Source organism: Labrus mixtus, chromosome 4 (genome assembly GCF_963584025.1).
Source record: "Labrus mixtus chromosome 4, fLabMix1.1, whole genome shotgun sequence".
Taxonomy (NCBI): Eukaryota; Metazoa; Chordata; class Actinopteri; order Labriformes; family Labridae; genus Labrus; species Labrus mixtus.
Window position 1 is genome coordinate 10,198,514 of NC_083615.1, and position 26,216 is coordinate 10,224,729.

Consider the following 26,216-nt stretch of genomic DNA (forward strand, 5'->3'; position numbering starts at 1 on the left):
TTTTTTTTAAATCCATTAAACACAATAAACAACAAAAGGATGATATATAGATTTTTTTATTACAATTATCATCTGTTTTAGCCTTATATTCCAGTTTGTACATTTATACAAATTACAATGATGCTAACAATACAGTGACCCATAAATACACCACTCAACCAGGCATTTTAATACACACAGTGTTTCTCTCATGTTCATGCTGCACAAGCCTGGAAGGCGACACATTTGAAAAAATTGGGCCAGGGTTGGACTGTCAATTCATTTCTGACACTGTCTTGGAAATATGGCTCTGTACCAACTGCCAAAAGTTAAATGTTCATACCATTGTTGCACAAAGCATACCGTGAACTCAGGGGTATAAAAATAACCATTTAGTTTTTTTTAATTCTACAATATATACATTAATATATTCACTGTTAAATAAACACAGTATAGACAGCTGTTTTTAAATATGCGTTACTCTAAAATATATTGTCACCTTACTGGCAAGTAGTAATGCTAGAAGTAAACCTAAAGAGATTCAAAGCAACCTGTGTCTTGCATCAACATTTGGTAAGTTGAGTGCTGTGAAGTATTCAATAGAAAGCAAACTGTTACTGTGTTTTAAAAGCAGACATGAGAAGCAAAAGTGGAGTAGAGCAATACAAAACTGGAGATAAAGAAGGGAGGAACTTTATGAAATTATGCAGTTTTTCCCCTTGTGCCCTTTTTTCTTTTTGGTCTTAGTCCGTAGACCATAGGGAGGTGAGGACATGCCTGCCACCGGGCTGGGCAAATCATCCGCATAGTAGTGTCTATGGGGTCTCGGCTGAGGGATGGGCTGACCCAGGAAAAAGCCTTCTTCCTCAGAATCAGAAGAGGAAGAAGAGCAGGTAGAACACCAATCGTCATCCTCCCCGTACAGCCCCAATAACCTCCCCATGGCTGGGCCCTGTAGCCCGTAGTCTGACATGGCAGCTGGATTTGGGTGGCCATGAATTGCTTGGTGCCCCTTGGGCCCATGGGCGTTCCCTCTATGGTCAACTTTGTAGCTCATTTTCGCTCTCTCCTTGGGAAGTAGGTTAAGAGCATTGTCAGAGCGAGACTTGCGACTGCGATGCCTTCTGTGGTGGTGATGGTGGCGCCCAGACTGAAGTTCCTGGCCCTGTTCCTCAAAGTGATAAACGCGTCGACGTGTTCTTTCACTCATAGGAGGCTGGCGCACTGGGAGATCACAATAATGCCCATTGTCTACCACATCATCAGAGAATTTGACCTGCTGGGGCCTAGATTGTGAACGTGTCCTCCTAATAGCAGGTACATGCGGTTTGGGTCTGTCCACTGGCAGAGGAGCTGCCTCTTCTTCCGGGACATTTTCCTCAAACTCTTCCTCTTGCTCCGACACAAGGCTCTTCAGGGAATTGGCACTTCTGTGTAACATCGAGGAGTTGAGGGTCCCCATATTGCTGGTTTTCTCACAGTCTTCCGTCTCCAGTTCATGGAATCCTTGCAGGGAAAATACCAATTGTCTATCTTTACTATCACCATCTACAGAAGCCCCTGGAGAGAAAAGAGAAAAATCAGATACATTGTTCACATGGATTCAAGAGCAGCCACTGCCATAAAATATAATATATATAAAATCGTGATGCATCATGTCATGTCAGCTCACCAGTAATATTTGAGAGTGCCAGTGAGTCCATAGAGTCTCTGACGCTCTGTTCTGTTTTCTTGAACTCATCTGTGATACACTCCAAAGAGTCATTATACCATTGTTGATCCTCTCCCTGAAAGCCTCCTCCAGCCCCATGATCCAGCTCCAACTCCTGGATCTTTCTGCTGCTTGCTGGGCCTGGATGACTACCGTAGGCTGAGTCCCCAAGCCCATCCTGTGACTGGGCCCAGTACATCTCAGACTGGTACTTCTTACTTGCCAGGCTCCCCCGTCCTCCTCCACCACCAATACCAGGTTTTGAAGACTCCTGCTTTAGCTTGGCATCCTTCTCGGCGATCCAGAAATCGGTGGGTCTGGATTCGTTACCTTGCTGGAAGACCCCATGTTCCCCAAATTTTAAAAGCAGTTGAGTCATGTAGTCTTCGTGCTCAGCCCACTCCTCCCCCTGATCCTCAGGTGCCTCATTCTCTTCAGTACGTCCCCTCCAGAGATGTTCGTCAGATAAGTTCAAGTGGTCAAGCTTGTTGGTCAGGGTATCGTCAGCGTTTCCACTAAAGCCAGGGAACTTGTAATTGACTGAAGGAGAGAACAGGAGTGACTGTCTGCATTGGTCGGCTGAACGGCTGCTTTTACCCATGCGTACACTGCGGCGAGATTCACGGGATCGTGCTGACTGGAAGGCAGAGTCGGAGGAGTCTGAGGCATGCACATCTTCCCCAATGCTGCAGGCCTTGGAGCAATAAATGCGGCCCTGGTGTGGCAGGAAGGGGCAGCCCAGTAGGGAGCTCTTACATTGGACACAACTAAAGCAGCTCTCAGTTGCGTGCCAGTGGAGCCCATCATAGGTCATCTGAGCATGATCAACTCCTGGGAAAGGGGAAATGTCATGATGGTTAGCTCTACCACACTTAAAGCTAAACAATCATGATAGTTTTTTTTTTATTTTAACTCCAGAAAATACATATCTTACCAATATGTTCTCCACAGGCCTCACAGTACTCGGCATAGAGAGACTCGAAGCAGCCACAACAATATGGTCTGCCATCCTTCATGATATAGCGCTGGCCCCCAAGAATCGTCTCGCATTCAAAGCAGGCGAAGTGCTTCATGTGCCAGTGGCGCCCCTCTGCCTCTGTGCACTCATCAGCAAAGATAATCTGTCGAGAAAGTGAACTAGATTACACAACCTGTCAGTTCTGCAATTCTATTTGTTTGTGTAGGATTCATTTGTGACAGTGAGGATCTAAATTAAATGTTATTGGTATCCCTTTGGAATTTTAAAAGGCTATCAAAGTTAAACTTTTTCCGCCACTGCTGCTTTTGTTTCTTTCAGTATTTTAGTCTTGTGGTCTTACCTCATCACAGGCTGAGCAGCGTGGTTTAAGTAGCTCAGCATGATGCCTTCCACAGTGGATCTTTCCATCATGGTAGAAGTAGATCAAATCCACCAGCAGTTCGCTGCACATTGAGCAGGCAAAGCATGCTGGATGCCAGCACAGCCCAGGGTTTGCCCTCGAGGCAAACACGGCCATTTCTCCACCGTTGATGGTTTCACCACACTGCAATAAACAGACATGATTGAAATGATGATCAAAACATCCTGTTGTGCCTCTTAAGAAGCCCTTTAGCTATAATTGTGTGGTTGTTGCATCTCCTATAAAACTGCATCGACAGCTTAGGCCATGGCTGTAGTTGCTCCTCATTTAACATAAATACTGGTTCAATTGCTCTATTCTTTGTTTAGGGGGTCAAAATGTGGCTCATCCTTGTGTGCCTTAATGTTGTCTTAACTGTAGTCCCATAGGGCATGAGTAATGTTTAACCAAACCTATATATTTCATGCCTTTTTAATAAGCTATATATACTTAGGAGAACACTGCAATGAACCACTCCAAACTACTCAACAAGGAAAAATGCAGCTTGAGTTTAAGGATCTGTTGAGTAGCATGGCAGACACTATAGGATCTTTATGACTGCATTCTGTCTATGTTTTAGCTCAAACTGGATCCAGATAAACCAAGAACCCATAGAGGAAATGTACAGAAGACAGGCAGCCAACCCCTTTTCAACACAGTAGTTGAAAAAGACAGATTAAAAACAATATTGTCCAGTTCCTACACTTGAAAACAAATTCACTCAGAGCCCCTCTCCTCTCCATATGATTACATAAATAATGAATAATAAATTATGCTCTGGTACATGCAAGGCAGGTTACGTACATGCTCACAAATGCTGTTCAGAAGATTGCGAGGCAGCAGTTTCACTGTGCCCCTTCCTAGAGCTTCCTTCTTCCTCTGGACACTGAACATAAGTAGTTCCTTCTTCTCCTCCTCACTGAGGGACTGGCAGTAACGCACCTGGGGGAAAAAAAATATGGTTAAGGACAAGTTAGGACAACGACAATTTATGGTTAAGGACAACTTCACAATCACATTTCTACATCAAGAAGTGAGATTCCTTCTCTTAAAGGCCTAATTGAGAAAATCTGCTGGGATTATAATTTTGTTGAAGTGGTTAAATGGACCCTTTCATTGTATACCTCTTCAGCTGCAAGACAGTTTGCTATCAAATGGTTATAAACTTAGGTAGGTATGATAGAGGACAGAGTGCATACCAGAGCATGCTGAACAAAGGTAACTCTTGACCCCAGCATGCCCTTCCTACACCCCCTGAATAACTCCACCTACAGTCCCTGATTGAGAACATAATTTTCACAACAGGCGTTTTTGATGTTTCCTTAAGCTCCAACAAGAGGCAGAGCAGACGTTTACACAAACAAGGTCTGTGTTTAGAGTGAAATCAAGAGGACGGGCAACAAAGGAAGAGAGACAGCCAAGTCGAACTGTGGTGCCACTGCGGTGATGGCATCATATAAAGCCTCTTTCAACCAGAGTCCCTCTCTCCCGCTGAGCAGTCCTCGTAAAAACCACTGCTATGAAAAGAATCCTGCTGGTGGGGGCTCCTTGCAAACATCATAAAATCATCAAGTCAAAAGTCACATTGTGCCCACTCTACATGTCGACACGATTGTGGAACAAAAATCCCCCAGTGTGCTGTCAACGTGACTGCCAAGGATTCCCAGAAGTGAGGTGGCATGGAGATGCCGTAGTTGTTAATGCGGTGGGTTAAGCTGGCAACAGCAGACACATTATTCAAACAGTTGGAAGTGGCTGGAAATGAAAGGACCTGCTGGGATGAGTTTTATGATACTTTCATGTGAACATACAGTACATACAAAATATTCTCACCTCATTATCATGTGGTGGTAGTTGGTAGAGGAGCTGCTTGATTCTTAACTTCTCTCCTGGACTGTTCACATAGGGGATCTTATCCTCTGGCAAACAGGAGAAATATAACTGTACCTGGAGAAATCATGGATCAAAAAAGCAAGTTTCAGTATAGGAACATTGTGTCCGGCGTAAAGACGGGTTAAAAAAGCCTTAATAATATTTACAAGGTTTCTGTGACCCTGATGAAAAAAAAAATCGAGGAATATAACTTAGTGGGCTTCAAACACTTCTTTGGCTGAACTGAAAGGTTCAATGAATAACCATTAAATACAACTGAAACCCATTCCAAGTTATACATTTCCATGATTGTGGTGTATCAATTATGTACATATATCTGTTACTGGCTTTACAAGAAGTAGAGCTGTTTAAACAAAAACTTTCATCCATCACATTTTTTGTAATAGATCATTGTTATGGTCTTGGATGAGCAGCCCATTTTTTACAAACACATTTTATTTTTCCAAGGAACCAAAGACTAACACATTTATTTATGATTCATGACACATTCTGGGACAGCTCTGTGTAAAATATATGGAAGACCAACTTTTTATTATGTAAGTTTTTAGGTGTTTCCTAAACCCCCAATTCAGCTTTTTGTAAATTACATCACATAGCATTAATGTTTTGATGATGGCACGGGGGGGGGGGGGGGGGAGTTATAGTCTTCATAAATCAGCTCTTAAAAAGTCAGAACAGGTCAACAGGTCAAATCAGTTTAAAGGTTGTATTTTCCCAGTCATATGCTTGTCTCTATAGGGATAGGACAAAGCAGCTTGTTGCATGGCACTTTGACCCTTGGGGCTGACCACTGAAAACTAAACTTTACGAGGGAGGGGCTATTACAGCCAGCCAGATAAAAAGGTGGGATGTTCTGTTTTTGTGTGTTCCATTGGCTTCCTGCAGCTTCAGTCGTCTGGGGGTGGGGGGGGTTACAGCAATTTAACCTGACAATCAAACCCAGCGTTTGCCCCCCACCGTAAATTATGCACATTTTGATGCTGCTATTACCCCTAATCCACCTCCCAAGGGGCTGGGTAACAGTCGGCTATCACCCAAGCCCTATGTGTGTCCTCACTGTAATGATGACCCATAATACTTGGCTCATTCAAGGCAATGGCTGCAGTAAAGACATTACAGTTGACCCATGCATTTCCAAAACAAAAGGCCCTGCATGTTTGGGATTTAAGGTTCTCCGTTGCTGTGAACCCATCTCCCCCTCATTGCTTCCATGTGTGTAGTTTAACAAGGGGAGCAGGATGAAGAGACATGGAGATGAAGAGAGAATCACAGCAAGAAAGGGAAGAAAAAAACGAGGGGAAGAAAAAATACAGCAAATTGGGAAAAGTGCCACATCAAACTGGCTGCCCTGCGGACACAACTAACAGCCCTGCCTGTGTTTGTGGAAGAGAAGGCTTGTTAAAAGATGGCCGCTTGATTACTGATTCTGCCACCAGCAGTGGGCTCAACCCACCAAGTCCTCTTCTTAACAGATCCCTGATAATGACAAGCAGACTTTGCCATACCACCGTTTCTAAATAAAAGTAAACACATTCTGCCTGTAAGTGGCTGCATGGTAAAGCCTGACAAGGCAGCCTTAAACAAAGCAAACAAGCTTTAAGAAATAGGTTGACCCTTAAGAGCCATCATGAGGAGACTTTAGTTGGTATTTTGTATTCACTAATGTGCTGAATAGCACTTATCTGGGCCAGGAATATGGGCTACAACTTGTAGCCTACAAGGGACATAAAATCAGGTCAGAGCTGTTTTTAATTCCTTGTCAGGAGGATACAATATTTTCACCGTGGTAATTTGGGAAACAAGGATTGCTGAACCAATGAAATAGGTCCCACAGATAAAGAGCACAATTCATGCGTCAAGGTTTCTTTGTAGTACAAGAGAGCTGAATCCGCCCACACAGGCTTATTAAAGCTCAGCTCAAAACACCTTCCTTAACCTTCAAAAGAATAGTTTGTTTTGATGTTTTGCTCACCTGTTCAGGCCTTAAGCCAGGTGGTACCCAGGCGTACTCCTCCAGCGCACACCCTGAGTCATCATCAGAGGTGGAGCTGCGTTGAAAGCCAGAGGTCAGCTTACTGACTTTCTGCTCCATCATCAAGTCGCGTTGGCGTGCCCCGCCCTGGAAGCCAGCCGCCGACACTGCTGCACTAGCCAGGCTCATCAGACTCTCTTTTTACTAAACAGATAAAAAAGTAGAATGGATTTGGAGGGGGGAGGGGTGTTAGAAGATGAGGGAAGATGGAGGAAGACAAGAAAATAAAAAAGTTACTTAACAAGCCATTACATCAGCAAAACCCCACATAATACTATCCACACTCCGTCTAATTTAGTTCCCTCATGTCAGTGCAATTTTACAGAGCGTAACCACCAGCTGAATCACATCATCACTCTTTCATGAGACCCATAGCCGCCTCAAAAGCCAATTATGGTATCTGAATAAGCTGTTCTTGGTGCACTTCTGGTGATGAGAGCATGTGATAATGACACTCATAAAGAGAACTTTACCCTTTCACTGCTGTTGTGGTAACATGTGCCATCCTCATGTGGCTTTCGGATATATGGAGACCATTTGGAAATTCCCAAAGCTTTGTGACATAATGTGGGGTCAAAATGGCAATAACAAGCATTTAGCTATTCTTAAATGCAAAGCCAATTCAGAGTCGCTTGTACGTACACCCACTCTCGAGCTAAGGTTCGCATGAGTCATCATTTCGCATGCCGAGGTGGAGGTGCTACGTCATCCAATGTCCAGAAAGGGGCCACCTCAGGAGATCTAATGCTGGCTTGATCAGTTGAGCCTGAGGTCTGTATAAACACAGGCCTGGCCTTAAGACACAGCCACCATCTGGGGAATGTCCACAAGCCTGGTCTTTCCCTTCATCTCCCCTTTTTCTTTGGACCGTTTGTTTTCCAACCTGCTACACGAGTGTCTGATCATCCTTTCATCTTTGAGATGGACAGAACAACAAGACAGGTGAAGTTGTTGGACAGGGTAAGATGGATGGGGGGGGGGGGGGGGGGGGGCTTGAATGGATGGGTTGGACTGAATTGATACTCAGTTGAATACTGACAATTGAACCGATGTAATAATAAAGAGAAAGAAACCAAAGACCAGCTGGCCTATTTGTGTGTGTGGTGGCCTAGGTCAATGCTTTTTTACACATACAGACTTTAGCAGACATAATGGTTATGCGAATTGTTTTGTTTCTACCTTACAAAGATAGATATCAAACAAATTAATACATACTGAGTGTGAACCTTAATTTCTAAATTCTCAAAAGAAGCCCAATATAAGCAAAAGAACCATTGAGTTGACGGGTCAGACAAATTATTCATCATTGGGATACAATGAGTGATGGTGGTATGGTTCTTTCCTAAAATCGCCACAATTCTACTAGCCATGCCCGACTAAGTAATACTTGAGCAGCAAAACCACAAATCTTATTTACTCAAGCAAGGGTGAATGCTGTTATTATAAATGAGACACCCTTTTTTGAGAGGAGTTTGCCCTTTCACCAATTGCTTAGTCTCACTGTAGATGGTAATTTGTGACATTTGCAATTTGACAAACCAGTGAGTCAGTGATTTCTTCTTAAAGGAAGTGTCAGTGTTCTACTTGGAAAAGAAAATCAATTAAAAAGTGTACTTTTTTCGGCGAATAATGAGTATTTTTTAGTTCTTCTGAATCACTTCCATGAACCCGCTTTAATATCCCGAGTTGCTGTAAGCTCTCAATGGACCAAATAGACACAGAGATAATGAATGTATGTCCAGTTGTGGCCATTTCTCACAGGCCAAGGGCTCTAGCTGAGATCAAATGGGAGCCCAGCAAGCGTCCAGCAGCCTGGCCCTTACACCACCTCCCCCAAACCTCAACCCCCTATGGCCAGAGAGGGCACTAAGGGCAGCAGAGAGACAGCTGAGAAAACCAGACACAATCGAGTGCAGCCTTTGAACACGGGCGTGACAGTAGAGCCGTCTTAAAATCTGAGCTCTCTCCTGGAATGATACATATGCCTGGCTGGGTGGGAGTGTGCAGCACCAATGCATACATGAGGAGGGAATGCATATATTTATGTCCGGCCAACACTGACACATGCTTCTAAAGGCTAAGCTGGTCCACACAACAACTTAAACCGTCACTCAACTATATGCTCATGTGTCAGCTCTTTCTTAAAAAGTGGCACAATAAACCCCTTCTACAGATGATTTAGTGTAGCTTGAACAGCATACTGGGCCTGTCAGCTACTGACCATCCATAATACTTATCTTCTTCAAGGACATGTCAGTCCCTGTTGCCTTGCCGATGCCAAAAGACATACCCACTTCTAGCTTGCCCAGCTCAGCGTGATGGATAGTAGCATCATTGGTTTCAAAGTGTCAAGTCAGGCAGATTTGCTTTCTGACACATCCCATTACAATGCCACTGATATCCTGAACAATGGTGCCTTTGTAAAGGAATCCACTGAAGGCTTGTTCCATCAAGAGAATAGATATCTCCCTTTTAGTCTTTTTGTCTCCTGAAGATGTGGTGCGTTATCTCCTCATACATGACAGTTCAAGCCCTCAAACTCCGATAACCTGTCTTCAGAAAAAAGAGTGGCGAGAAATGAGACACTGTCTTGTTCTATTCACATCTATTGACTTGCAAATGAGACTAAAATAACCTGCAAAAATGTGGCCTTGTTTGAGTGCAGCTTGGGTTTCATTTGAGAAGATGGCTAACTATAGACAGGTTGAGTCAAGAGTGTAGAGACTCTGACTTTCACAGCTTCATTTTTTATCAGACACACACTCACTCATGCACAACATTTGTTAAGAAGATGTTTGCTTTCACATGTTGGCCAAGCCTTGGTTATGATGTACCACAAAGCAAAACCTGACTCACAGGAATGTCAGGCTTGAACTTAAGCCAGCTGGGGAAGAGGAATAAAGGATTTATACTGCTCATTGCTTAGCAAAGACTGTTTCTCACAGAGCTGCATCTGCTTGCATGCAAATTTTTGTTTAAAAAGGGCTGTAGTTCATTTCCTTTGATTTTGCCGACCACACTTCCTTAATATTTCGAATGACAGAAGCACTGAGCCAACTTACACTTTCATGCTTTTACTGACTTGCCAAGTCACTGACTCATCACTTGTTCTGGCTTTAAAAGTTTTTCACCCAACAAGGAGCCTATGGTTTATGAGATTAGTTTTAACTCCCATTCTCACTGTTCCGCTCCCCCTGCCCTTCCCTCCTCCCACACTAGCCAGACCCCTGTGGTCTCGAATGTTTAACAGCCCCGCACTCTTTTGTAAAGGTGCTTGTTAACATGGCTTTGGGAGCTGCGGGCCTGCATATCTGACTGATCTGCCCACAGAGGGCCAGAGGGTGTTGGGGGTGCTATCAAACTGAGGCTAAAATGGGGTGACTGACATGTAAGAGAATGTTAATGTGCCTCATTCCACAAAAGAGAGGAAATTCAAGTCAAGGTAGGTGGAAGAGGGAAGCTGGAACACATGACGGCTCTGAATGGTTTTTTAGTGATTGAAGATTTACAAACATCCCACAAGCTAGCTAGAATGAAAGAAGAGCACTGTGCTCAAGAAAGGAGTGCACAATGACTCTTAAAGTATGGTTACAGAAAGGCTTTTCTCCTAACAGGAGCAAAATGGACACGTTGTTGCAATCTTGATCCATCAAAGAGCACAGTAGATGCAGGTTTGCATTGGCCCAGACTGTGCATCATGTGTTAACTAGCTTGTAAAGTTATGTATCTCTTTGTGGAACACAACCTCTCATAGGATCTCATACTGGAAGAGACCAATAAATGAAGGCACCAGTGACATTTTTAACGACCATCCAACAACACTTAAGCAAGAGTCCCCAAAAGCCAGACACTGGGGCATTGGATGAAAAACTCTTAAGAGAGTGCAGAGGAAAATATAAAGCTTCTGGTCTGAATTACTGACTATTCCCTTTAGGAAGTGGATGATGGACATGCAAACAACTCAACACAGTGCTCTCTGTCAGTTTGGACCAGGCCAACATGTTTGACTTGGCTCACGAGAGCTCAGAAATGCAGGATAGGCTCTACTTGTAGAGAAAAACAAGATTTTCTGTTCATGGTGCCCCTGAGTTCATGCTGAGACAAATCTGTTTTTATTTCAGACAAGATACTGTATGTCTTAAGAAAAATATACAGCTTTGCCCCCTCGCTGCTTTACACAAACATGTGCAAATGACAGCCTGTCAACTATAGAAACTTCATGAATGTAAAACAAAGAAAAGTCCAAGAAACTGAAAGTTAACTGAAAGAAAGTGTCAAACTGGAAGCCAGATCACATCAGTTGACTTTTAAACCAGAAGCTTCTCATGTATGCTTCAGTAAAACAGCATCTATGAATAAACTTGTAATTTAATAATCTTTTGAATAACTGAAAAACTACCCTTAGGATTAATACATGTCAAATCTGTCCATTTGAAGGCTTGAAATGTGTCACCTTGAAATGGCTTGAGAAGCATGCTGCGGAAAAGACTGAGTGTGTCTGACAAGAGACCCGGAGAGGAGCTCGGGTTATGCAGTGTTGAGGTGTTACATGGCTGGAGTTTGGTCAACTCATTGAGGCCTCCTCCAGAGAACTGTTTTTCCAAGACCAAATGGATGGGAGAATCATCCCCACAAAGATCTACGCTCTGGAGACCACCTGTATGTTGGCCAGACTGAACTATGACTCAGCACGTGCGCTGCTCTCACATAGAAAACATCAAACGCATTTTGGTTGGAAATGTAGGGCACTTTGTAACATTTGGTATGTTTCAAAAGCTCCTTCTGGAAGCAGATTTTGCATCACATATGTATTTCACAGAGCATGTTGAGTTGAATGTCTTGTATGTCATACAACAGTAATTGCAAGTTCAATAATTTTCCCATTAAACTAAATAATCCACAAGATTTCATGTACATGTCTTTAAAAATCTGAATCAGATTTTAAGGGACTAAAAAAGTAATAAAGCAATAGTTCAAAATCTGTACTTTTTCTTTAAGTCTCACTGCAAAAAAAGGCAAATTCCCTTGGAAAGTAAAACAGATTACATCTTCAGTGAATGCTGTTCCAATCTTACCTTAGCGTAGGCCAAGTCTCCTGAGGCGAGCAGAAAGAGGATCTTAACACAACTATATCCAACAATCCTAGATTCTTCTCCGGCCTCTGGCCTTCATATCTACGCAAAGATCCCTCAGAGCTCTAATTCCAGCACAGAAGCTGTCAGCCTTCTCTAGCAGATCTGTCAGCACAGTAACAGCCCATATCAAAGCCAAGACTGTAAAACAGGCCGGGAGATGTCTGTCTGAGTGCGTGGGAGAGAGTGTTTGAGAGGGGTGTGTGCGTGTGCGTGTACATGGAAGAGCTCAACCAGATGGTCATCCCACCCTCACCAAACCACTCCTCCTCTTTCTGCTCCTTCCCTACAACCAAGCCCTCTCAACCTCAGCCCGGCCCCCCCCCGAACCTCAGAGCAGCCAGTTACAGCAGGGTATGGGAGATCCAGGCGTCTCTCCTCTGCTGACCCTCCCCTAGTCACTTTGAACATATGATAACTATCGGTAAAGCTCCAGCTCAAAGGAACTGCACTTTAAAGTAGCACATCAGTGATGGCAGAGCTCATTTTAACCAAACTGGCCGTCCCAATCTCCACAACAGCTTTCACATGACATTCTTCGTCCTCCTACACTATCACCTTCTCAAAGATGTGGGGAAGGTGATGAACAGTTACAGTCAGGCTTTTGTCTATCTGATGGGTTTAGTCTTTTCTACCGCGTGCTAAATTGTCACAGTTACAGAGCATTGTTCACTATATTCAGCTCTGTGATTATACACTGATTGTTGGATAAAGAGAACAAAAGATGCTCTATGTATCTGCTTAGAAGAAAAAAAACTTCCCACCATTGACACCATCCTATCTCAGCCTCACATAACCCTTTCCTATGACTGAACATGATGTCAGCAAGTCCTATTACATATGAATCACAGGCAGCCTCTGGAAAGGAACTACTTAAACCACAAAGCTGTTATTATCAGCTTATCATAGCATGAGAGTGGGTTGAAAATGTCCATCACTGTTGAGCTCAACTTCGTTAAGTCATGCTTAATGCATAATGTCACTATGCTATGGGATTATGTGTTGTCATTCTATAAGTAATTATACAGTGAACAGCCACTGACTGTTTGGACAATCTAAAAGTCATTTTAAAACAATATTTGACTGGTTTCATTTCAAAAGTTGGATGATCTGCTGCTTCTCTTCAAGTATCTTTCTGTTTGGATTGTAGAGATAGAAAAAGCTATTTAATTTAGTCAAATTAAGCTATTCTTCATTTATTTATTTAATGTATTGAATTAGGACAGTGCCCATTAATCAACATATCAGCAATACGCGTCAATGTAATTAAGCTTGGATTTGCACACTAGCTACATTTCATCCGTAGTCCTTAAAACAAGACCTTAAAAAACATGTTTTTTTAAGGACAGTCTACATGACAGAACGCATTAAGCTCACAAACAGAATGGATACATACAGTATGGTACATTACAAATAACAGACCCACTTAAAATACACAGAGCTTTGGACATTTTTGTGGAACAATATTTGTGTTGCCTAAATGAACGGATTTTATTTTCATGTCCCAAACTGAGCCTTCTGAAACTACATTTACTGCAAAAAGGGGGAGGATGAAGTTGACCTCTGCCTCTCCTTCACCTCTGCAGGAATGTTAGAACATGATTCTCTTCCTGTTGCCTCAGAAAACAAAAGTAGTCAGTTCGGGTCAAACTCTGGACAGTTGCACCTTTTGCATGCTTTTATTGTTGTTTGGTTGCAAAGTCAAAGTGTTACTTTCTCCCCAAAGGACATGTTTTATAGTGGACATAATTGTGTTTAAGGGGATGAAAAGGTCATGATTTCAACACAATCGCTTGACTGTAGAGGGTTAACATACTTTCAAAACTGTAAACAAAGCAGTTTTACATTTTACTAGAAGGCCAGGAATCTATTAACACAGCTAGAGTTGCTTTCTTTATTAACATTCACGTTTAAGCAGCTGTTTAATTTTGTGGAGATGACATCAGGGTATAACTCTGTAAATGAGAACACATGTGTGAAGCTTTAACACTGCAGGGTTTTTAAAGTTTGGGCTTATATAACAGGGTTCACAAAGGTCATTACTGATTTACATTCATGCACAATTCTGCCAATTATGTAAAGACATCACACAAAGCCACAGCATATTTAATGCTAGTTTGGCTCATATATGTTGAACTTCTGCAGAACATCATGTATAAAACCTTCAAGATGATGATTGACAGTCTGAGACTGGATGTCACTCTGTCATCCTCACATTCACACCAATACGTGTTGAAATATCACTGCGTGGGGGTTGATTGGTGACTGTCTTTTTACTGTCATTTGAATAAATATAATGTAGTTTAGACTGCCTGATCTTCCTGTAAGTAGGAAAAGAAAGTACTTTAAACACATATTTATGATATAGCTAACTACATTACTGGTATTCAGGCGCTTACAGACGCCTGCATGTTGCATATACCTGGATGTGTGTTGGTCTGTGGACAAAGCCATTGTAGCAGCCAAGTCCACTCGGGAGAGACACCCATTTGCAAATCTCAAGCCTTTGTCCTGTCCAAAAGACTCTACACCCTGCTCCATTAGCAATTCTTAGAGGGGAGGGTCAACTCAGCATCCTGCCTTGTAGGGTGGGGGATTCATGAGTTGTAAAGCTAAGATGGTTAACAAATCCTTACAGAAGATAGAAAGCCAATTTCAGCAAGTCTAGCTTGAGGAGGACACATATTTGTACCTAATTGTAGAGTGTAGATAATGATTCGCATGCTAACTCAGTGTGAGATTGTTGTTGCCATATTTGAAGCCCAAGGGAAACAACTGCTTTTAAAGGGATGGTTGTTTTTAAAGTGTGGTTGAATGACGTACTTGAATTAGTTAATGTATTTGCCACAGGGGATGCCGGTCAGCAGAACCCCTTTATTGAGAAACTGGTCTGTGTACCGGCAGGAATGCTAGGCTATACACATGACGGGACGGTTTTATCACATATTTGAGCTAAACACGACCTAAAAACCAATGTCGGGATAAGCTATAGGTTTTTTATTTTTTTTGACACATCTCCGCCATAAGCAAGCCACTTTGTTTTAGAAGTATTTTGCAATGCAACATATATTTGATCATCCGCAAAATACTTCTTTTAAAGTTGAGTTATGTTAAAAATAAAAATCAAGGCAGGATTGGAAGAAACCTTTGCAGTTCAATTGCACAAAATGTTTCACTAAAATTGTAAAGGGGAATCATTGGGCTTTGACAATGAACTTACGGCACCTGTTGATTATCTTGAGTCTTTAAAGAACAACATCCCGGGTCTCATTCTGAAATCTATAGTTAGAAGTAGCTTGCTGCACAGTTCAAGCCCCCCCCCCCCCCCTTAGATAGTTGGATAATATTAATTTGGACAAGTCATGCATCCCTGACCTCTGACCCTGAAGAGCACCAGATGACCCATAAATCTGTGACCCCAGGGCTTTATGGCCTATTCCCCTGTCATAGCCACAACGACCTGAACAGCACCTCACACCTGGTCTGCACCTTCTCGCCGCTGTAAAAAAAAAAAAACACACCCTATGCTAGCGGCGAGGCAGTCTGTGACCAGCATGCCCTGACAATAACAGGATAGGGATGATCATCATCAGAACCAACGCCCCACGATAAAGCTGCATTCTTCTCTGGTCCAAACACGCTCTGAAAGAAGGGGACCCATAAAACAAAGAATCTGGGCAAGGGCTGAGTACTGCATCTTACAGTTATCCCAACTTAAATACCTCTGGACCCCAGCCTAAATCAAAAGCCCTATTCAGATGGCCCGAATATGGTGCAATGTTTACTCCCATGCGATGTCTTGCTTTTAGTATGAAAGTTAAGGAACCTTAAAGTGAGAGCCTAATTGTCCCACCTCTGTTCAGCAATCACAGGTAGTAACATAGGTGTTAAAGGGGCAGGACACGGCCACTATAAGACAGCGGAGCCAGTGGTGGGAGAACAGCGCAGTGTGTGGGAGCCATCAGATACTTTACAAGTCCTACTCCTGTAACGCTGTGAGGCAATATGAAATCATAGACTGGCACACCAAGATGACGCCTTTGCTGAATCCAAATTAAAATACAAAGACGTCATAAGAGCAGATTTTTGTTAAAGCACTGTTGCGGAGACGCAATCTGAAAAAAGTTTAAAAGTCGGGTTTTAAAGGGACAAATTTGAGTCCCAAGAAGTGCCATAAAACAAGGCACCAAAGGGGGCAGAGGGAAGGTCAGTCTCTAACTTACCGTCATTGATGACCATTGTTTAGAGCACCTCTCACTAGTGTGTGAGCTACCTTATAAAGAGTAGGCCATCTTAGGGTTTAAATGACTTGCCAACGGGTATTAGCAGGACACAGGCCCAACAAAAGCCTCAGTTATAAAGGCCAATAAAAGCCTATCACTCTACTGTAATAACAATCCTTTTTACGCCTCAAAAGAGGGAGGAAAAGGTCAACTGGTGGAGCAGTCAGCACATTGATATTGACTTAGCTAGATTGGCGCTGACAAACTCAGGTCAGACTCTGGGCTTGTTAGCCCTATAACCCTCACATAACCCCTTTTTACTGTTTCACTCTGACACATTGAAGGCAGCTGAGGGCAAGGCTTAGATCTGAGCTTAATTTCTGACATTTTTTAGAAATTAAAGCGAAATATCTCCTCACGTGACACTTGAACTCACTAAAGAGGATGGGTTTCTCAAGAGCACTGAAAATTAAAAAACCAAACGAACAAAGGGAAGGGATTCAAGATGTATTGGACTAAACTAATAATGAGATATGGTTACCTCTGAACTTTCCAACTCTGACTAAAAAAATCTAATTTACTGACTTACCAAACAGCAACATAAAGGTCAGAATTCTCAAATCCAAGTCCATAATCACCCTCTGTGTTTAATTATTAGATTAGAGTGTGTAATGCAATTGCATAAAACCAACATGATAAACTTATTAAGTGGATGATGTCACTTTGAACAGCCTTGATTTATGGGAAACAATCCATGAACTTATTGCCTTTCAACCCATTTACTTCTGCTTTATTCAATTTGTAGCAACCCTGCTCGGTCACCTATGATGTAATTCCTGATTATCCAGTTTTCCATTGAGTTACCTGTAATGCATAACACGAAACCCCCCTGCTGTACAAAACCTGGCGTGTTGCTTCTTCACCTTATCAAATGTACATCGCTGTGTAACCGCCAAACATCACAGAGATGTACGATTGGGACGGCTCATATTTCACCCTCAATTTGACACCCTCTCACCTAGTTGTAAAAGCCGGACCTCATTGGGGAACAATGGGAAGTGGAGCGACAGAGCTCCTGGGGCTGTTAAAGGGAGGAAGCCCCTTTATTTGAGGACACTATAACTCAACAAAAGCCTGTGGCTGTCTGCACACAGAGCGGGCTGAGGATGAATGGGCTGCTCTTACACTCCTCACTTCCATTGACAAAAGCACTGGATCAGCAAAGGGCAAAGCCTGTCATGTGTGGTCTCCGTGGACAAACTGTGGACAATACAGACGTAATATTACAAAACAGCCACTTTAACTGGTGAGTTAAAGCAAATGGTCTCTGTTTTCACGTCCATTTTTTAATTTCTTCAAAAGAGCTTCCACTTTTTTTCAAAAAATCGAAACTGTCTGACTTTTCAAGTTGTGTAAAAAAGTTTGATCACTCCTGTTCAAACACTCCCCTGTCATTGTCCATGCTCGTCACTTTGAAGCTTTAAGACTTCATTAAATGTTTAGCTGATGACCTCACACTTCCAGAAAGCCTTACTCACACACACACCACTTAAACCTCACACCTCACACATCTGGATTTTCCTTCTCAACTTTCCACAAAGTTCAACCGTATATCCTCCTTATGGCGAGAAAACGATTTCCTGTGTGTTTCCAGCCCCGGGCTCAAACGGACACATGAATAAGACCGCCGTAACAAAACAGGCAATAATCGACCAAGTCCTGTGAGCAAGTCGCCGTAGAAAGAGAGGATGCCGTTTATTTAAAGAAAGAAAAAAAGGAAAGAGAAAGTTGGCAATTCCCACACGTGGAAGCGTTTTTCCTGAGCCGCACAGCTTCAAAAGGCAAACCATGGAATCCAACAATACTCTGAAACAGTTAAGAGCTGCTCAGTCAGGATCCCACTAATGATTAACATTCCTGGAGAAACACGCTGTTACAGTCTTTTTAAAGCGTTCTAATTGAACACATGCTTCAGTGCCACAGCACAGAGGGAACCTCCATGACTGTGAGTGGGGATGCATCTTTCCAGCTCTGCTTAATTGGACACAATTTAAGTCATTAAGATGGTAGTAAAAACAGCAGAAAGAGCAGCAGAGAGGCCCGATGATCTCCCACATAAGGCTCCCTGTTGCTCTAATGCCGTTGACCCTTTCACCTCCTCATGTGATTCACACTGTAATGTACAGAAAAATAATCTGTCTCCATTATGAGATGTCCCACTGTAGATTTTGTCCTGTTTATCTTTGAGAATTTACATTTACTAATTGTCAATCTGTTTACTGAAGATGACAGAGATATCATAATGTCGGGGTCTTATATCTTAGGACACACACTTATATCTGGTCGCCTGATAATATCTAATTTTCTATAGAAAAATTGTCTTCATGTGATAAGGTGGTATGGCAGAATTGTAATACCTGATACAATGTGAGGTCTTCCACTGTAAAGGTTTCCTGTTGGCTCAGATTGATGTTAGACTGATAGTGGTCTGATGATTGAAGCACTTGTCTGGTCGACTTTTTGCATTTATTGAATTTTCTAAGGTTATCTTTTAAAACTATGTCTACTTAGACATCGAGATCAATCAATCAATCTTTATTTGTAAAGCCCAAATTCATAACAAAGGTTATCTTGGGACACTTTACAAAAAGCAGATAAAAGACCTTACTCTTCATTATTTAATATTACAATAGAGCAGGTAAAAAGACCATACTCATTTATATGTTACAAAGACCCAACGTCCTTTTAAGAGGCAGAAATCTTAGGCAAAACCAGACGCATGATAAACAGCCAACTGCCGAATTGTAAATTCCCCTATTGGACTTTTTTTTTCTGGATCTTGAGCTGGAAAACTTGAGTTGATGGCCCTTTGCGATTGAATGAATGTAACTGCAGGCAAAAACAGAGAATTGTAAAATGATATTAATGAAAAATAATAAAGTTTCATTTAAATCAGCCACATTAAGATCCAGGTGTACCGCATCATTTTGTTTCTTTTCAACAAATACAGCATGAAGATAAATCTGTGAGGTCCTTTAACTGTTCTTTTTTCCCCCTTAACTGTGATGGGATGTTGAACTATATGTGTTGAGGACTAGTCCGATCCAATCTGCAGCCTTCACTCAGTTTAACAGATATATAGAGGCCAGACATTGTGTCATTTGTGCCTGGGATTTGAGAGTGAGAATGCGTGTGCAATGGAAAAAAGGACACAACTGGCTGCCTTATCATCCCCCCACCCCTAAATGAAGGATATCAGTCCTCCAGGAGGGGAGCTTATTCTTAGAAACCTCCCGCCTGTGTAATACGTCTGTTTCTGTCAGCATCAGTGTGTTCTTTTTTGGAGCTGGTAATACTGAGGTCACTAATGACACCAAAGTATTTTCAGTCAGAATCATGGGGCAGCGTAAAGGAACACAAGACAGAGAAATAAACCTTACTCATAGAAATCCAAGAAGACTTTTTGTGAACTTTTATTCCATTTCAACATCATAAAACTCTCCCTGACTGGTTATGATGTGTGTGTTTGCCTGCGGACAGGACACGCAGATGTACACATCTGGTGAGCCACTGCTCTTGTTTTCTTTGGCAGCCCAGCCCCTAACAGGAAGACAGTGCGAGCATAGCAAACAAAAGCTGGGCTCTTTGAACTGGCCTCTCACCGGGAGCTGCCGTCAGGTTGTTGTGGCCAAACGAACTGTTTCTGTGTCAGCTCAGCGGGCCTCAGACTGCTGCTCTGCAAGACATGTCCTCAGTTGGCCTTTGTCAATATTGACCCACCTGTACGTTAGCCTACAACATAAACCTTTACTGTGATCTGTTTCCAACTGATGATAAAACATTCCCTCTAAACTGAACTCCAGAGATAGCAATGTCAAAAATAACCCTCAAATCTTTCAGTATTTATGAGTTGATCAAGATTGGAGATGGAAGAATACAGACTGCAGTCTCTTGATTTCAATATGAATTTTAGCATCAAATAGATACAAATAGATTATAAATCTATGGTGGCAATGGTTGATACTTATTATGGACAAATAAGTAATGCTGCAAGCATATTCCTGATAGGAAAGGATTAGAAATGAGAATTGATTATAGAAAACACATATTTTAAATAGCTATTAAAACTTAGAGCAGGAGCATTCAAGTATCCAAAATGTAGATTGATTAACATTAGAGCTTTAGGCAAATGCCTACATATACATTTCAAATCTACTTTGCTTCAGAACCTAATCTTAATGTCCAAGCCTAACCATGTTAAAGAGTATCATGTTTATAACAACAGTGCTCTCATGATTATAATGTCAATCTTCAACACTTCTCAAGTGAAACTATTCCATTGCTTCAGATGAATTGACAAGGGGGTCAAGTGCTTTATTAGATATCTGTTGGTGTGCTTTTCAGTTGCCAGTCTTGGATGGAAGATCCTGCATGAATATAAGACGCATGAAAATCTCCTCCAGAGGAAACAGCAGTTTAAATCTGTTCTCAAGAGAGCAAAGTGGGGATAAAGTGCTGAATTGTATTTCATTGTGTCCCAGGTTCTTTTCTTTCTTCTTTTTTTTTTTTTGCCGATAAATATTTTCATTGTTATTTCAAATTAGTTATTTCTATCTATTTAGAGCCATATGATTTGCGAATATGACCAAACACATGTATGCATACATTTGTTTTCTAACACTGATCAATGTCAGATATGAGGAGATCAAAGTTTTAGTGAGTCAATATTCTGAGAGCAGCAGAACCAGTCCCCACTGTCTATGACCGTAACCTCTCAGAAAAACTTCAGGAAATTCCTTTGTTGTTTGTCCAAAAATCCTTTGCCCCGCAGAGTCCATTTTTAAGCCCTGCTGACCTTTTTCCATATCATCCACGCTTGCTGACTCCACCCTTGTGACAATGCCAACAGAGCAGGAGGGACTCGAGCCCCAGGAAGGGGAGAGATGTGTGTGTGTGTGTGTGTGTGTGTGTGTGTGTGTGTGTTTTGCCTATTTCCAGCCATGGGTCCGGAAAGCTTTAACTGAATCCCCTGTTGTGTGCCGGGGAAATGAGCTGGGCTTTTTAATGACTATCTCAGGATAATATGTTTTCTTTTGCTCCTGGCCCTTGATGCCTGTGATTGCTTGGATGGATCCCTGTATTTGTGGAGGACAGAGGAGAAAACATGACCCTCCTGCAGGCAGCCATGTGTGTGTCAGGCTGTGGGTCAGATAAACTTTTCCAAAAACTTCATCACCAGGATTTCTGACATTTGGCATCCCTATACATCTGTTATTCCCCTTTATCAAAGGCAGACATGTCGATAATTACCACTTTTGTAGCGCTGCAGCGTGGTTATTTTGCATCGTGCCTATACATGGTGGTGATAATGAAACATGTGTGTTGAGAACGACTTTCATCAGCATGGTGGTCTGATGGTTACCCCCACAATTACGCCGTGTGGTTACCAGAGATCTGCAGGGGCATTAAACTCCAGTGTGAGAGCCAAACCCGTTTCCCTCTTAACATCATCCCCCAGCTCCTAATAAACAAGAGTTGTGCCCGGAAGCGCTAAATCACTAGCTACCTTTAATCACTTTAGAATAATGCTTAGCATGTGGATCCAATGTGTGCCACTGCTGCAGGCGGATGCCCCAGACTCATATATGTGAATCGCACGGCAAGCACAATGTTAATAATCTTCCCCACAGACAGCATCAACCACAGTGGTTATACTAATCTACACTGTAACAGTGCCCTAAATTTGACCGTCCAGGCCACCGTCCATTCAGTCAAAACCTAGTGACCGCAGATTCAGGGACCACCGGCGTTCAAACAAGTTATACTTCATGCAGCCTCCTGCCAACCCACCACAAACAGTTTACAGTCAACGTGCTCGGCTCTCTGCAGTTTGTCTACGGCAACCCAACTCCACGCCACATCTCCCCCCCCCCCCCCACCCCGTGAAAGACTGGCCTCCTCTGACAGCTCCTCACAACACACGGGGCCTGTCCTGCTCTGCTTTTAGCCCTGCTGCGGTGAGCCGGACCACGTCTGGGGATAAAAGGCTGCCAGAGTGTTTGGCTTGCAGGCGATTTACACGGACGTGAGGGTGATTCATTCAAGCTCTGCACAAACAGGCCTCTGTGTACATTTCACTGGTAGCGGGCCTTTAAATCAACAAAGGGGAACGTATACACACGGGCACTGGGACCTACATTCTGCTCACTGACGCACAGCTGGGTGTCTGCCACGCATGCATAGACTTCTTGACACCTAAAGACAGTCACACACACCCAAAGGTGACCACTTTGTCTCGCTTCTCTTTGACAAACACACACACACACACACATATACCCAACTGTTTATGTCTGAGACTGGCTTCATGTCTGCGATTTGTCTCCACCTCCTCCAGCACTCCTGCTGTGCACTGATGCAATGGCACACAAGGGTGCTAATGATAGCTAGCTTCTCTAGTTCAAGCTGCATTATAATGGGCTCATACCATAAAAAGGCCTTTTTGTTGCCCAGCCCTAATCCTCGTCAAACCACCAACATTTTTGACTTTTATTAAGAACTTGTAAACATCAGATAAGCCCCTCTGATCCCAACTTTTTCCATTACTTTGTCCAAGAAAATGTGCGATAAGGCTGTTTTTTCTATGTCCTTCGCATGCCTCCAAACACAAATTAAGAACAAACATTTTTGAAGCCATTTGATTCTATTAACTTCACTTTAAATTAATTGCAAGTTTTTGGGAAATGAGACGTGAAACAAGCACCATGTGACACGTGGAGCTGCTCCACAAACACCACTTGTAAATCATTTAGGTCTAAAAAAAGTAGATTAAAATGTACAGAGAGCTCTCACCTGCAGCAGATCAGTGATCCACTCATCCACTCATGCATGCCTTACCTGCTAGATCACAGAGACATTAAATAACTGCAGCTGTCGGGTATCAGACAATGATTCCAGCAGATATATTGACCCTTTAGATAACATGTACACTTGATCACATTGATATGATTGATTACAACTCGGAAGCCAACACAGAACATTGTTTTTCATTGGATGCTGAGTCTTTGATGACCTAATTTTGTATTGTCAGTACCTACAATGACAGATATAAAAGGACGATATTAAAGGAGCTGTTTTTGGCAACAAAAAAAAAACACAAACAAAAAGTAATGAATTAGTTTCAGACGACAATGCCTTCAGTGATTTTTTTGACACTGCTGTGGCACTGCTGGACAGTGGAGACATCAACCTCATTTCCAGCCACTAGGTGTCACCCCCACATTGTTCTGTGCTAGTCCTTGTATCTCTGCCCACAACTCTCACACTCAAGTACTTATACTTCTGTACTCGACCTTAAGTGTCTCAAGGAGAAATAAAAATGTTTGCTGTTCAAAGTGTAAAAATCATGGAAGTGTTTAAAAATACTTTCTGTTTTTCTGATTTTGAGCCAAAGACGGAAACTTTGAAGTGGCATCACTGACATTTTGCAGAACCTGCAGTTAGTCCTCCTCCTTTGTTCTGCTCCAAGAATAACTCCACTCATTCAAATACATTTGACTTGTTTGGTTCTCCTATCCCACAAATAACTTTAACGATATTTGTTCCAATAAAGTACACACCACCACCGTGGTCTGTCCTCTCACCTAGCGGTCAGGATTTTAAGCAGAACTGTCCTGGGACCAGCAGAGAGCTCTCTCTCTCTCTTTGTCAGTTGTGTCCAGAATGACAGATTTCAGGTCAGTCAGCCTGAGCTCAGAGGGTCTGTGAATCTGTCAGCCCCACAAGAGAGCATGCACGGGACTTAACGGCATACTTGGATGCTTACTGAGCTCCAACAGGAACAAAATATTATCTCAGACAGCCTTGATGAGATTGAACAACTACAGCTATGCTGTGCTTTGTAGGTTTAGAAGTGTTTATAACACAGCCGAGGATGGAAATGTTTAAAAGTTGAGGGTGTGTCATTGTTCTAGAAAGAAAACACTTTATGGCATGTTTATTTCTGTTAACAAGGAGTGATGAGGTCAGTTAGGCAGCCTGCAGGGTACTTTTTGTTTAAAAAGCTGCAACAATCTCCACCCTACTAAGTTTTTGGGGCTCATTCTCAGTATCAAAACCATCCACTATGTAAGGAAACATCACTTTTCTTTTAGTTTTAGATTATTTTAAACTACAATTAAGGCAGAATAGAGCAACACACTATCTGGAAGATGAAATAACAATAAAACTCCTCTTAAAACACATTGATTTCTAATATAAACATGTTGCCAGATGTATTCATTAATTAACTTTAAGGAAAGATTTCAGGGTGTACATTAAAACACTTCGAAGCGTATATCCTGCAGCTGGTAAGATTTTCTTGAGTCACCTCATCCATCGTGAAGAGAATTGCAGAAAGCGAGTGTGACTTTTCATACTGTACGTGGCCTGGGTGTGTGACCACTTTCCGCCTCACTCAACAGCCCTCCTGACAGCTATAGAGCCCTGCAGAAGCGGACAGGCAGCGGTCATGGAGCAGTAGACCAGTTGTCACCAAAGTGACAGGCGACAGCTGAGTCCATACATCTGGAGGCCCCGGGGACTCCACACCTCCACCCACCCCACGTCTCGAGCCAAGTTTTTTCAGGCGTCAGAGAGAAACGAGGTTAGTGTGGCTGCACGCGCAGGGAAAAGTGAAATCTTTGGAGACGTTGCTGCGTAAAAGCGCAAAGCAGCAAGACGGGAGGAAGGAATTATTTAGTTTTATGACTTTCTCATCTGACAGAAGGAGCCAATGACCTCAATAGGGTTTAACTAATTGAAGCTGTGTTGTATAGATAGATTAGATGTTTTGTTTCGCATATGAAAACACAAACAGTGAGGAAGAAGTGTTTGCTTTTCATAAACACTGCAACCTTTCTAGAATTCTCATGGGTAAAGCTGCGTAAAACTTGAACAATAAGTCACCACAAAAAAAGTCGACAAAAAGACTGGAGAAGCGGCCAGAAAAATATACAGTATGCTGTAAAGTTTAACGAACAAATAACGCGTCCACTCACCCACACAGCGTTTAGTCGCAGTAAACTGAATATCCAGATCCAATATTCCTGAAGTGAGAGAAGCGATTCACGCTGCTTCTCATTGGCATAAGATGAAAAAGTCCAAAGAGAGAACCACACTGTGCCTCAAAGCTGAACCCAGAGCTGCTGCAAAGCGATAAGCTTTAAACTCCAGACCTTGGCTGCATTGGAGAAGAGCGCTGCTCTGACTTCACACACTGTCACCACATCTCAGCTCAGCGGCGGCGCACGGTGCGCTGTGGTGCCCCTCTCGGCGGTCACAGTGAGATGACATTAGCGCTGCTCCCTGCCTATTGGCTTAAACAAGCAGCCCCCACCTATCCTGGAGAGACGGAGCAGTGTGGAGCACGTTGGACAAATGCTCCTGTGGGTTTAACTCGTGCTGCAGCTGGAGTTTTAAGAAGAAATGTTTGTGTAGTTTAAGTGCTTGGAAACTACTAAGTGACCTAATCTCCCTCTGTTGGCTTTACCTATAGGCTGCCCTTACCTTTATATGAACTTTTACCTTTGTCTGGGCTACACATGAACCAATAAGTTTAATTTTTCATTTCTACATGAAATATTAATTATTCTATATCTCATGTCCGTCCATTAAAGCGCCTGTGATGAGTTTGAACTGGTTATGAAACAGACTGAAATTTATATGGATGCCTCTATGTGACCATCAAAAACTATCAAGACCACAATTGACTGATTATTGATTATTTCTTTATAATGATTTCTAATGCCTGAACGGTGGCAGGATGGTAGCTGTCAGAAGAAGCAAGTTAAAACCTGAACAGGCTTTATTTACATTTCCCCTGCCTTTATT

The 26,216-nt window shown here is 42.5% G+C and overlaps 1 protein-coding gene across 2 annotated transcripts; it reads right to left on the reverse strand.

Moving 5' to 3' along the window:
* Positions 1 to 40: 40 nt before the first annotated feature.
* On the reverse strand, positions 41 to 25,666 carry prickle1a (prickle homolog 1a). Of its 2 annotated transcripts, none has more exons than XM_061035803.1 (8): positions 25,385 to 25,666; positions 6,935 to 7,138; positions 4,903 to 5,016; positions 3,874 to 4,011; positions 3,010 to 3,213; positions 2,625 to 2,811; positions 1,652 to 2,521; positions 41 to 1,539 (listed from the first exon to the last, which is right to left on the reverse strand). In XM_061035803.1, the coding sequence occupies exons 2-8, from the start codon at positions 7,121 to 7,123 to the stop codon at positions 674 to 676; spliced, it is 2,568 nt and encodes an 855-aa protein (XP_060891786.1). In that variant the 5' UTR covers positions 7,124 to 7,138; positions 25,385 to 25,666; the 3' UTR covers positions 41 to 673. The 2 variants fall into 2 exon arrangements, with proteins under 2 accessions (XP_060891786.1, XP_060891787.1); XM_061035804.1 differs by lacking the exon at positions 25,385 to 25,666 and adding an exon at positions 12,070 to 12,321.
* Positions 25,667 to 26,216: the final 550 nt, after the last annotated feature.